General features: G+C 43.2%; 1 protein-coding gene across 10 annotated transcripts in view; it reads right to left on the minus strand.

The window, feature by feature from the left end:
• arhgap23a (Rho GTPase activating protein 23a) overlaps nucleotides 1–13,878 on the minus strand; it is a 56,407-nt gene that overhangs the window by 19,873 nt on the left and 22,656 nt on the right. For 3 of the 10 annotated variants that reach the window (XM_026324368.2, XM_026324366.1, XM_026324369.2), the window contains exons 1-3: nucleotides 9,278–10,073; nucleotides 2,616–2,819; nucleotides 282–306 (exon numbers count right to left, since the gene is read on the minus strand). In XM_026324368.2, the coding sequence (XP_026180153.1) occupies nucleotides 282–306; nucleotides 2,616–2,819; nucleotides 9,278–9,523 (475 nt within the window). In that variant the 5' untranslated portion in view covers nucleotides 9,524–10,073. Of the gene's footprint in view, nucleotides 1–281; nucleotides 307–2,615; nucleotides 2,820–6,686; nucleotides 6,784–9,277; nucleotides 10,076–13,084; nucleotides 13,106–13,304; nucleotides 13,334–13,878 lie in introns of those variants that run through there. The other 7 variants (XM_026324374.1, XM_026324370.1, XM_026324367.2 and 4 more) reach the window with 6 other exon arrangements.

Consider the following 13,878-nt stretch of genomic DNA (forward strand, 5'->3'; position numbering starts at 1 on the left):
TTAACGATAAGACCTTTGGGCTACTCGTGATTATAACTCTCCTATCCTGGAGATTACATTTATATAAATATATGTTCTTAAGCGTGTGTTTAAGTCCAGTTGGATTTTAGATGTAGTGTTGCATAATGTCCTGTAGGGGGCACAGAGAGGCTGCAGAGCAAAGGTAACAGGAGGGAATACAGGAGGTCCCAGCTCATTACATCATCTTTATCCCACTGTACAAGGTTTTAATTTGTGGCCTGATGAAATGGAAAAGAAGGAGAGAGACTGGGGACTCTTACCCTTTCCATTACCATTCTCTTCATCCTGCAAAGGACAGAAAACGAATCAATGGTCAAATTCAAATAACAGCAATTCAAGTCAAATTAATTTATAGAAATGTCTGTTTTACAGAGACATCTGGAAACATGAAATAACTGATACATACTGAACATAAAACAGTTTAACTGGTATGGTACAGAGATGTGTTTTAACAGAGTAAAAAATTCAGGTCTTTAAGTTTCAGGTTTAAACACTTAACTTTTCAACACAGGAGTTGTCTCATTAAGCAACACAGCACTTGACACAGATCTAAACACTGGCCTGATGCAAGGTCACAATGTTGAGTTAGTTTTTCCAGGAATCCTTTTCATGTTAAAAAAGTCACCTGTGTATTTGCCAGATTACTAGTTGAATGCATGCACATGCAGCCTATCTACATCTCCATTAACTCCAGATAACAGGAGGAGGTCCCAATAATTTTTATGTGTTTACAAGTTTCCCAAATATCAGTGACGTCCTCCGGCATCTGGAGCCAAGCCTCCTGACGCTGACATGTTACTTTTCATGTGCGGCTCCGACACAGAGTGTGATTTTCTGGTTAGACGGTCTGCGCATACTCATGACGTCATTTGGCAAACCCTGAAGCCCACAGAGGGATGAGCTGCAGGACGGTGATGGTGAGATTTGATAGCTGCAGTTTGTCTGATTACCACCACACACACAGGCATACTAAGCTGAGTGGACAGTTTAGAGTTAGGGACACAGTGGGCTGACTGCTGCCTGGCTTTATGCTGCGCTGAGTGGGCTCATTCCAGGCTCTGCAGACAATAGTGGGGGGTTTAGATGCAGAGAAAGGGTAGCTGTCAATCCTAGAGTTGAGTTTCAACCTGGAAACACTCGGTTAATGACCAGGTGGGTATAAGACACTGTATCTTGGTCAAATACTGGCCACAGTGGGTCCACACCTATACACTGTCAAACAGTTTGTGTCATGTGCTGAGCAGTTCACAGAGAAAAGGCCAAATAGTAAAATAAATAAAAAATGCAAATTGCAAATTTAAACATCGCAACTGCAACTACAGCGTAAACAGTCAGTATTGAGGACAACAGGTCCTGTAAGCTTGTGCTGCAGCTTCCTTCTTTCTCCATTACACTTACAGGACGAGGTACAATCTAAGCCTTCCTACATCAAAGAGATGCCATAGAGAATAAATGCCACAAGGTTGCAGAAGCATTAAATAAAACATAAGCAAGTCAGATTTTTTTTAAAAGAGGGGGCAAGTTACACCAGTGGATAATCTTGAAAGAGGTACCTATTTCTGAAGAAAATTATATACTTGAAGGATGAAGACTTTCATAACCTGCACACACCATGTAATAAGTTCCCAACTGGGTCATGCACCCAGTAGGCATCTGATAATTGGCACCACGAGGGAAATTTGGGTAATTTCTTTGGAGGCTCTTCAGATAGGAACGGGTGGATCTGTGGCTCCGATTGTCCAAAAACACCATGTGATCCTCAAAGCAGAGGAGACGAGGACAGAACCGGGGCCAAATGCCAGCAGTGGGCCTTTTGTCCGGGGCTGGCTGGTACAGCCTGACAGCCAGTGAGTGGTACCAGGCTAAGACAACAGATCTCATTCAAATCTGTGTTCCTATCTGCAGCTGCTGGACGATGGGGTGGTAGAATAATAATAGAAGCCTTGTTTCAGCTGGCTCTGCCCACCCCAGCCCCCATATCCCTCACATCTGGAGCCGTTTGCCCCCACACCTCAAAGCGCAAAATAACTTGCTCATTCCAAAATCTTGAATTCAACAACTTACTAAAAGAGGCCTATGAAGTACATACTTTGGAGTAAAACATTTCTGTGTGGGTATGAAAGTGTCATAAAAATATGATATACTGTTGTTCATGCCACCGTGTCTTTTATTTTGGCTCCAAATTTCACTGCCCATTCCTTTAATTAAATAAGCTGTTGTCTATCATCAACTAGGCTTGTTTTCTCCTTTGGTCTGTTTGTTCATTCTGCTCAGCTCAACCTTTCTGACCCTCGACTGCAACATGACTGGATTTATCTCAGACCTCAAACTGGCTCTGCCTTGAGCTCAGCGAGTTAAATGTAAGTCTTATGAAAGCCCTTTTACAGTAAATGCCAGCTAGGATGAAATGGAGACCATGTGTGTTGTAAAAATAAAGATGGATGTTGGAAAAAAAAGGACTGTAATGACACTTAACACAACAACATCAGACTTGTCCATAAAACTGAATGTGTTTAACATAATTCAACATGTTGAAATTTGATTTACAACATTCTTAAACTTGTCAAAGACCTAAAGACATCTAAGGGTCTCACCTTTAGGTTGGCATGCAGGGCGGACTCTGGAGGGTAAACAATAAAGTGACGTAGCGTGAAACCAAAACCCTGGGAGTTCTTATGGAGGACCAGCGTCCGGGGACCCTTCCAGCCCACGCCGACCCCCTCCCTTCCCGGCCGGGTCGCCATCGGCGGCCGAGGGTTGTCGTCGACTGAAGAGAGACCATCCCTTCGCCCCTTAGCCTGTAAACACAGAAAGAGATTCTGTGAGATTTAGGTCAGTTTTTCTATATGATCCCCAATGGTAACACGGTCTAACATACAGTACATACACAGAACATATCGGCATAATATGAGGTTAAAAATATAACATATAGCAACATTTTAAAAATAACACATTGACAAACTATGGGGAATAAGTTAATTACGATGCAGGACTTTCATTCCTATGGGATAATACATCAACAAAAATGTTTCTTTTTGCAGATCATATGTCCAGAGTTTTCATGTTGGCTATAAACAAATAATCTTATATCAGCTTTTTATAACTCCTAACAAGAACCTACTGAGAGTCTTCATAATTAGCATCAACACTGGAGAAATATTTTTATCTTTCCTAATGCAGCACACTTTATGATTCCCTGGAGGTGCACAAGATGTCTCTACACTCAGGCTCCAGACTAGTGACATCAACCCTCGACTGCTGGGTAATAACATTAGCAGCTTCCTCATGGAGTCCTGATTATAGCTCAGACTCAGGTCAGTCAATCGTGCCACCCAGAACAATAGTCCATAAACGCACCCGGGGTGTTCCACTATCAGGAAGGGCCCAGTCTAGACAGGACCATGGAGGGAATGTGGGTTTCACCCAGTTCTGACCACATTGACCTCGGTCTTATGACAGGGAGAGAAGGTCCACGAGGGATCTGAACTCCAAGTGGAGAAAAAAAAAAAAAAAAAAAAAAAGGCAGATTTCCACCCGCTCTCTAAATATCTCATTCCTGCTGCTGAGTAAATAAGCCCAGCGAGTTCAGCTAACAGACACACGTGAGAACTATCACCCTCATGCCGCCTGAACGACCAACATCTGTCACTCAAACACAATCACCTGACCAAACAGGCGGGAGGAGGAAGAGGTGGAGGTGGAATTGCTGTGGTTTATCATGTGCTGCATGTTCACTATCAAACTTCTTAGTAACACCAAAGTCACTGAACTCAATCCTCCCGACTTAAGGGATTAGATTATAAATTTTGGAGACAGCGCAACATTATAATTATCCATATGTCATCCCAACCAACTCTATCAATCAATGATCCAGCATACACCATTTACCGCAGCTTATTCAAGTAGCTGCATTTTAGGGCTGTGTGTCATTCACTACAAAATTTACAACAGCAGTTTAACTCACATACAACTGACATACTTTCTGAATAAATAGAACTGGCAGGATATTAAATCAGTTAACCAATAAGGTAATAGTTACATAAGAGTTTTGAAGTGAAAATGACATAAAGAATCAATTTAAATATAGCAAGATGAGCTTTGGGAAACTGTCATAAGCTTTTTCCCCATTTTACAGAGCAAATAATAAAATGGCTAGACATCTGTCATAGTACAAAACAGGAAAGTACACTAAACTTTGGCATACAAATTCTCAGACTGTGCAATATGTAGCACAGCCTAAATTCTGACTATGTTCAGGATTTGTCTGTACAACGTAATTTAAGTCACTGAATTTCAATCAACTCTGAAATATACTACAACACTAAGATGTAAAATTCTGGCTGATTCATGCAGATTGGAGGGAATTTTGTGAATTAATACTATGATCTACAGGTCAGATAAGGAAAATGACAAATTCCCCCTGTGGTTGTGTTTTTAATGTGCGTGTTTGTGTCTTTTATGTTAGGAGGAAAAAGGTGAACATGCCCAGGCTAAAACATTTACCCCCCAAAACTGCATAGCCCCACCTGCTGTCCCTATTCTACACACAAACACACACTGATATATAACACTAACACACAGTTGACCTGGCAGGCCTGTATGTGGCCACACAACAACAGGAAGTGGCAGGCTGGAGGCAGGAAGTGTGGTAGCGTTGCAGGGCGGGATAACCAGATGCTGTTATAAAAATAACGACTCAGTGCGCTTAATCTCCATCATGGAGGTACTTCCACTCCTCCACTCCTGGTTCTCCTTCCTTCCTTTCTCCTTCATTCACCTCTCCTTCCTTCTAAACTATGTCTAACGGAAATTGGGCTCCATACTATGGTTTTGTGTTGCATCCAAGAAAAAAGATCAAATACAAATTTGGACTGCTTTCGTTTCTGAGATTGCATATGCATGCTAAAGGGAAGAAAATGTTCTGTTACACTTGTTAAAAAACCTTTTGTCCAGTCTCTCTCATTTTAAAAGGCACCACAAAGCATGTCCTGAATATATACAAAGTGTACATTTTGCAGAATGAGATATATAAATCCTTTCTTTAGAAGGGATTCACATTAGACTGGCAGTCTAAACAATGTGAAGTAACCCCTATTATTTTCTACAATTATATGGCATGAGAGCAGCAGTGTGTGAGGAAGGTGCAGGAGGGTTTGTCAAATTAAAATCATAAAGAAAAAAGAAAAGGCCAAGGTTAAGAAAAAAGAGGAAATGAAAGAGCAAGAGGGTGAATGGAGGAAGAGGCAGGGTGAATTCCTCAGAGGGAGCGGTTTGGCTTGGACAAGTTGAGACACACACACACACACACTGTAACTGGCAGAGTTAGAGGGGAGGGAGTACAGAGAGTGAATGAGAGGAGAAGGATGAGGAGGAGTATCGGGCCCCAGTGAGGGACAGGCTCCAGCACGCCGGTTTCGACCACATGGCCCCTCCCGGTGCTCGGAATACCAAACCCTGTGATTACCCAAAACACACAGGGTCTGACTGGGTCTGTGAGCCAGCATCGTTTCCCACTCGACTGCTCTGGACTGTGTGGGATGTGTATTTCTACTCTCGCTGATGTGCTGAGTCTAGTGTCCGAAATTCTCTCCTTAACACCACTTCTATACCTGTCACCTTGATATGACCAGTTTGTCTGCTACCACTTTAGATTTCACCCAAAAACCAAAATAATTACCCAAACTTGCTGACATGCTCTGGCTTCTACCAGGCAGTGGGACACTCCAACAAGGCACTTGGAAAATTTCTTCTGTGGTTTTCAGTCTAAACTTGACTTCCTATGGAGGCTTGAAACATAGACAAGGGAAACCTCACTCTTGTTTAGCTGAGAAAAGAAGACACTTGATATTTCCTGATCTCCAACTGGGAATTTCTACTGTTTAACACCCTTTTTTGAAATCTGGACCTGTTCTCGCCTTTTGAAGTTAGTTACAACACCAAATAAACTCCCTGTAGGGATCCCATTACCAGTGAAGACGATGTCATTAAAAAACACAATTGAATATGCAAAGTAGATTGTAATCCCACTTCCTGCTCTGCTTTCAGTCGGCTAAGTGGTGCAAACACAGGAACACAGCAGCAAACTCTTCCCTGTGGATATTTCTCCTCCTGACTTCAATTCAGGACTACATCATTAATATGCATGACTGAGGATGCCCTGCTGTTAGGGTTATACCTCTGTATTGTTAGAAATGTAAATGTTTAACATCTACAGGCTTTACTTGACTAAACTGTTGTGACACTGTAAGTGCCATCGGCTGTATTAAAATAGTCAAAAATATCCCACTTAAATGTAAAATTACAAGATTTGCTTGTAAGGATGAAGCCAGATGAAAACATCGTCACGTCAGTTGCAATCAACAATAACAGCGTACGTGTTGTTTAGCACACCCCCTCCACACTCCTGCTTTCCAGAGGTAAAGCAGAATGGAGGAATGCAGCGGCTGTCGGGGAGCCTGGCTCCTGCTAAAACCCCAGCAGGGCAGAACAATAATGCTCTTTTAAACAGCTGAGGGCTGCAACCTGTTTGAAAAGTGGAGCTTTACGGCTGTTGCAAATGCTGATGAGCCTTTAATCCTGATAGCTGTAGCTGTCTGCACCCGCAGCCCTGAGCTGCGCTTCCAAGAGTGAAGAGTCAATCTTCTCCTGATAATTCCTGGACTCACCGGCCACACACAGTGAGTGCTCCACCACCTCTGCAGGTCTAAATGCATCCTGCGTCTGGGGAAGGAGATGCATGATGTGTGTCTGCATATCCTGGAGTGCTCTTGACAACCGAGATCCAAATTAAAGAGCAGCACATGTAGCACAGCTTCAAACAGGCTACTGTACGTTCCTCTGTAATTTACATAACAAGAGATTTTCTGAACCATGCATATGGTAAATTTGTGTCTATGTTTGCACACACCTCTGTGTCAATATGAATATACAATATGTGCCCAAAAACCAGTTCAACTCCATTGTTACTTCAGCCAGGGCAACAGGCAATGATGCAATGTCGGTTAAACAGGGTTTTCTACTTCAACAGCAACAGCAAAACATATTGTACTGTTCTTTTGTCTCAGTGAAAACAGCCTCACTGCCACTGATGCCTGTGAATGTTTTCTAAATGTGATGGTAATTTTGGTTATTTTGATTCAGGCCAGGGGCCCGAATCATTTCCAGGAGGAGCTTCAGTTTTAGAATAACCTTTACAGAATGACTTGGCAGCCCAGTGGGCAGAGGCATGTGGCATGTAGTCACTGTGTGACGAGGGTTCAAATCTGGCCTAGGATTTTTTTTCTTCTTCCTGTTTCTGCTCTATGATAGAGGGGAAAGTGTCATTTTTGGAAAAAGCTGTGCTGACAGTGTTCTTGTGGCTAAACTGTTTTTTTGTGACCTACTAACATGAGTTAAGTTGATCCATTTTGGCATCTGAGCAGCTCTTGATCAGGCATGTTTTTCCATATAATCAGATTCAGTTTGATTTTAATCACCTTTACAAACAGCTCGGGTATTTTTCTAGACGCGAGGGCAGCTGCAGGTGAATGAATGCAAAAAGGACGGGAAAAAAATGCTCACGGGACATAGATGGAAGGCGATACTGTGATCCTTCACATGCCATGGAAATCTCAACGGTATCACAATAAACAAAAATCAGACTGATCTGATGTGGACACAGACTAACTGCATGGTTCACGTGAGCTGTGGATAAGTATGGTGACATGGTGCAGATTGGCATCAGCAGGAATAGATGGTGACAACTCAGTGGCTGAAAAGGTTCACTTCCAAAGCAAAGAGGCTCCGTCCTAAAAAAAAAAACCAAACAAACAAAAAAAAAAAAAAAACTGTACAGTGTTTGTTTGTCCCAGCTGTGTCTATACATCCTCTCTGTTTCCTCCCCCACTCTCACATTCCTGATTGTGGCATTTCTTAACTGTGTCAGAGGGGGATGGTAACCACCAGATAAAAAGGGGGAAAATGGAAGTAATATTCCACATAAATGCACATGCTAAAATGAGATCATGTGGGGAACTGATGCCCTAAATGCAGAGGGCATTGTGGGGGGGGGGGGGTGCACAATTGCACAGTTCCCACAACACTTAGCTAAAAGTGGCATTTTACAGCCTCCTCCTTCATCTGTCTTTAGCCACTAACTGAAAACCCCTTCAAGGAAGAAAAGGGCCAATATGCCACATGTACAGAATCACACAGATGAAAACATGCGTCAGCCAAAGTAAACTGAGAACAAAGTAGCACAGGAAAATGTAGATTTTTGCTGTAAGCATTTTCCCCATTTTGTTTTGATGTAATTTGTTGTTTTTAAAATTTACAAATGACTCTGGGGGCTGTTAGCTTTGTGATGATCACCGACTTGTTTACACACCTTTGCTTAGCGCTACGTCACTGAATGAAATCCAGAGACGCTAATTGGACTGAGAGTGTCATGACTGGAGAAACTGCTCCAAGCACAGAGAAATCCAAGCAACCAGAGGTTCGAGAAAATCTGACAAACACCAAATAACCATCATACTAAATAAATGTACTCACTCCCAACACAAACAATATCACAGTCACAAGAATGCTGATGAAAATAACTAAAAGGGACAATATTGGTCATTTTGAGAACATGTAGTTAAAATCTGACTAGTGCCAATAAAGCAATGCCCAAAAACCAAAAAAACCCAGCATGCAGCAAACAGCCTGAAGGCAACACAACTATCAGCCTGGAAACACTGAAATGTTAAAGAGTCTGTCAGCAGTTGAGTAGTTAACACACTACAAACAATGGTTAAAATTCAACAAATACTTTGTTGACATACATGACTGGCATATCCCACACAGCGGTTTGTGGAGAGTATTCTGCTGATGCCTGTGTTAATCTTATTTCTGGAGAACTGCAGCAATCAGCACAGGCAGCACACACAGTCATACATCTGCATCATCATCTTAGTGTGTAAAACTGGGGAGGATTTTGCTGCTTTTGCATTCCACTCCTCCTGTTTCGTACCGAAAGTGCTACATGATTAATCACATTGGCTGATCAACAGAAACTAAATCAGCTAAAATGTGAAACATCAATTGGTTATTTTAACTAAAATATTACATAAAAATCTGACATTTATTTGGCCAAATTTCTCTATTGTGAGAATATAACCACTGCCTATAAACACAGTCCAAACATTTCATTTGGGATCAATGAATCAACTAATCATGTAACTAGTAAATGAAGAAACCATGTCCAAACACCGGATGAAGATGGGTGACCTTTCCTTACCCTGGGCTGATGTGAGCTCTTGCTGTACCCAGTGGGCACGTCAGGTGGCAGGGAAGGTGCCGGTGCAGGGTGTGTGGCGCCACGGAGCACCGCCAGCCAGATGCAGCGAGGCTCAGGGGAGCTGCAGTCCACCCCCACCGGGTTCTGGAAGCTCCAGTCAGACCTGGCCGGCGCAGGGCACGGGAGCATAGCAGCAGGCATTGGGGCGCAGAGTTTGCTCAGGTCCGCATCCCTCACCGCCCACATGGGCTGCTCAGGCACTCAGGTAATTACACACGGTGTTGGACGCAAAAATATAGTAGCTACAACTGAGCAAAGAGAGGATGGGTGGTTTTAGTGGAGCTGCAAACCCCTCCTCTGGGATTCAGGCATTTACTCTGATCTTCTCGTCTCCTGGCTCCAATCCATTGGTGTCACTGTGGAGCCTCCGAAAACTTTAATCCCACAAATTCGACATCACAGTCTATCAGTACTGACCTCCGGGAAGCAGGTTTCAGAGACTATAACACACATTCACACACTGTCAGGGGGCTCCAGTCCAGAGGAAGCAGAGGACAGGCTCCTGGGCAGCAGTGTGTGGTGCAGGGATCAGAGGTAGGTCTGGTTTCACTACAGACACACACAGAGAACAACTGACAGCGTCCCTCTCGTTGGTGCTCAGTGATGTTCTGCATACAAAGCCACTCTGTCCACCCCCAAAACACACACTGCTGTCCCAGAGGGCTGGATCCTCAGTCTCTCCTCCCTCCCACTGCCCTCTCTCTCCCCTCTGTCTTTCTCTTCCCTCTATATCTCTAGTGCCAAACAAATCTGTTCATCTCACATTCATCTCATATCCCACTAACTCTGTGGATCTTAGCAAGCTTCAGATTTTTTTCCTAGTTTTTGATACTCAATCTTTATCCAAACAATCACTCACTCGTTCCGCATGAAACAGCTTGACAGTCATCAGCAAACAAATAACTGTACTGTACAGTCTAATTCAAAAACACTGAGGCCAGACGTTAGGGCTGAATGGGAACTCCGGCACCAAAAGTTAACAGTCCAGATCAGGTGGGTCTCCTGCAGGCTGCTGCTGGTAGGCAAAATCCACTGTAAATCTCTGTCGTGCTGCGTGAAGAAGAAGCCTGGTGCACACATATGTGCCGCACATGTGTGTGTGTGCAACACAAGCACAGTGACAATGCCGTGATCCTGCCGCTAAACTCGACAAAAGCCGGCTCTACCTCTGCCACCTCCCCGTTAGCCAGAAGAACCAGACAAAAAAAGAGAAAGAGGCCAATTTCCAGCACAAAGAGAAAAGAAAACATTTGCCTCGCTGCTCGGTTCAGTGTTTCACTCCCATTCTTTTTTGCTTAAGAGGGGAAAATATAGAGTAGGGAAGATGATAATGACAGGAGAAAATGGAAAATTCTGGAGGAGAAAGAAGGAGAGCAACAAGAGCTCTCAAAATAAAACGGCTGCTACTGGATGTCAACATGACCTCTATATCAAACCTAAACTCCCACTCTCTCTGTCACACACACACACACTCCTACTCACAGGATCCACCCAGACGGCACACTAACACTTAACACCACACCACTAAAATCAGTTAGAAAAAAAAAAAGTGACCTGTCGCCCCCTCTACCCGGGTCCGGTCACCCACACAGCAAAAATTCTCAGAAAACCGCCAGACGTCCAGGATACATGTGAAACGGCAGACGGCAGACAGGTGACCGTGTTGTTGCAGACAACTGACTTTCCTCTTCAATGCTCATCAGTTAACGCACCGCACATCCGTTACCAATGAGGTCGGACAGGTTCCACCTGCCACACAGCGGGGCAAGTATCGACTCGACTGGAGAGCACCGTCACAGAGACTGTACCCTCTGGATATGCTGTGTTTCACTACAATAACACACACTGCAGGCTCAAATAGTTTGTAAAGACTGATGAGATGATAAATTAAAACACAGGTAATCTGAGGGCTCAAGAACATCAGCCATCACAATGTAAATATCCTCTGTTATAAAGACTGTTAATAATAATTACCTCATAATATTATGACCTGGATTATTTTGATCTTTCTTTCTTTCTTTTTTTTTTTTTGTGGAAGACATTAAACTTCATATAACACTGAGAAAAAGTACATCACTGCAGTCTCATTCCAAAGCCTTTATTCTGCAAAAAATAACAGACGACTGTATATTCAGATGGATGTACACACCACTTCATCCCTGGCTTAAGGACACGCTTTCACTAATAGACACACGCACAGCCCAATTATGTGTAAACACAAAGGCTGCTGCTTCCGTGCATGCAGATACACACAAACACACGCCACATGCTCCACTGAGTCACAGCTGAGTATAAATAAACCAGCCTATGTAATTTGTGCTGCTCATAAAGTCAGAATGCTGTGGCTGTGGGGGTTTCTGTTCTCTCTGCGGTTCAGAGCAGAGCTTCTGGGTTTGACACACCACCAGGCGGAGCTTCCCTGGAGAGAGACAAGTGGATCACCAGTGGGCCCAGGAGGAGGTCCAGTTCTTCTCCAGGAGGGTGAGATGTGAGAAGAAGAAGAAAAAAAAAAGACCACACCTGTGTAGCTGTGAGGAAATCACAGATGGACGCCAGTTCATAGAGGAGCTGAATTATAGTGCATCTCTAATGAAAAGACAGACAAGGGTTTCATATCTGAAAATACACAAGGGCTTTATTTCACCAGTGGCAGCACTGAGTGAGGACTTGATTCCTAGTTCCCTCTTCGTTTCACATTTTTTACAATAACAGTTAGCTTTGGTAATTAGAGAACAGTTCCTAATGTGGAGACAAAAGGTCTCTGTCCGGCTGCCCTCTTTGTCCTTTTTATAAACCACAACAGAAGGATGAGTGTGAAGAGATTAAAAAAAAAAAGAGAATGAGAAAAAGAGAAATGGACTAAAACGTGCCAAGTTACAGTTTACATGGAGGACACACAGTCACACATGAAAAGTTGTGACAATAGCACCCCTCCCACCAGTGACCTGCACAGTCTACTGTTTGGCTCAGGCATGCCCAAGCAGGCAGGCAGCCACACATCCATCATGTCTGCATGTCGGCCAGAAGTTCATCAACGAGGCACGCCGCCTTTATCTGACTTTGCTGAGTAAACACACAGAAACAGTGCAGACTTCATATTAGCATTTTTTAGCATAACCTGGCAGCACAAAGCTCTTGAAGTCAGGAAATCAAAGGCCGACACGCGCTGCTAATCTCAGAGGAGCGATGCCTCGTTGCCTCCTGCCCTGGCCCCCTCTGCTCCATGATAACAAACACATCAGTGGAAAGTGAAAGGGGCGAGGAGGGTGATAGATACTGCAGATCGGAGCACGCCACAGTTGCTGCTGGAACAGACAGATTAGTTTGGCGATATATTTTAATCCCCCTTCACACTCATAACAAAACCAAGAGCTCAACACACAGAGGCCTCCCTCATTTTTTCCACTGTGGCTGCCTTACAAGACAAAACGTTTTTCTCCTCTCAGTTGCGCCTTCACATTAAAACACAGAGCTGTCAGTAGGCGAAATAAGCTGAGGCTTTACAGGAAATACACAGGAAAGAAGAGAGTGAAGAGCTGCAGACTGCTGAGTGGGCTTTTTGTTGGCCTGTCACAAATAAGCCAGGCTACAGACACAACGATGGGGTGTCTTCTCTAAACACAGACTGTGACAATTGAGAGAAAGCACGGAAAGGGTCAGTGAAGGACAGGCCGAGTTTGACGCTCTCAATAAAATTCCTTAAAACAGACACAACATAGCCAAGAAAGAGATGAACCACACTTGTACCAGGATCTGAGGCCAGGAAATGGTGAGGAAAGTAACTCCTGTCCCCTCGTGGTGAGAGAAACACTGCAATGACACGAACCCTGATTCAGCACGTTGCATCGGGGGTTTTGTGCGTTCAAGCAGCACCCACATACACTGTGTGTGTCATCACATTAGTGCTATAAACAACTTATTATGCAAGCTGAACCACAGAATATACATGATGTACAGCTGTGCTTACCCAACTCTGACACGGTCCCCAAGATAAATCTGAGGGACAGACAAAAATTAGGTTTACTTTTTCAGATTTTCTCAAAAACGCCATTATGCTTGTTAAATACTGAGATGAAACTGTGAAGGGAAAGGTAGCTCATAGTCCTTGATGTAAAAATTGTTTAAATTTAAGGGAATAAAGGCCAAAAGGGTTGGGAGTACTGATGGTATTATTTAGCTTTTACTAACAGTACAAAACTTAATTTTGTTACCTACACTTGTGAAATATAAGACCTTTGTTAAAGATACAACAAACAAAATATGCAAAACTGTTAAATACATTAATGTTGCAGATAAATAAAATCCATTCTAAGGCTAGAAAAGTTTCCTGGTCATATCTGATCAAAAAATATTAAAAAATATTCAGTTTTCTTCTAGAAAGTATTATGGTTTGATACTCAGTCCTAGAAGAAAATCACTAATGTGCAGTAATGGAGTCGATCTCTCTGTCTAGACAGAGATCAGTAATCTGTCCAAGTGAACTCTGTAAAAGCAGGCGCTTGGGCGAAAAAGGGCGCAGCTGTTTTAAGCAGGTTAATTTT

Source organism: Mastacembelus armatus, chromosome 8 (genome assembly GCF_900324485.2).
Source record: "Mastacembelus armatus chromosome 8, fMasArm1.2, whole genome shotgun sequence".
Taxonomy (NCBI): domain Eukaryota; kingdom Metazoa; phylum Chordata; class Actinopteri; order Synbranchiformes; family Mastacembelidae; genus Mastacembelus; species Mastacembelus armatus.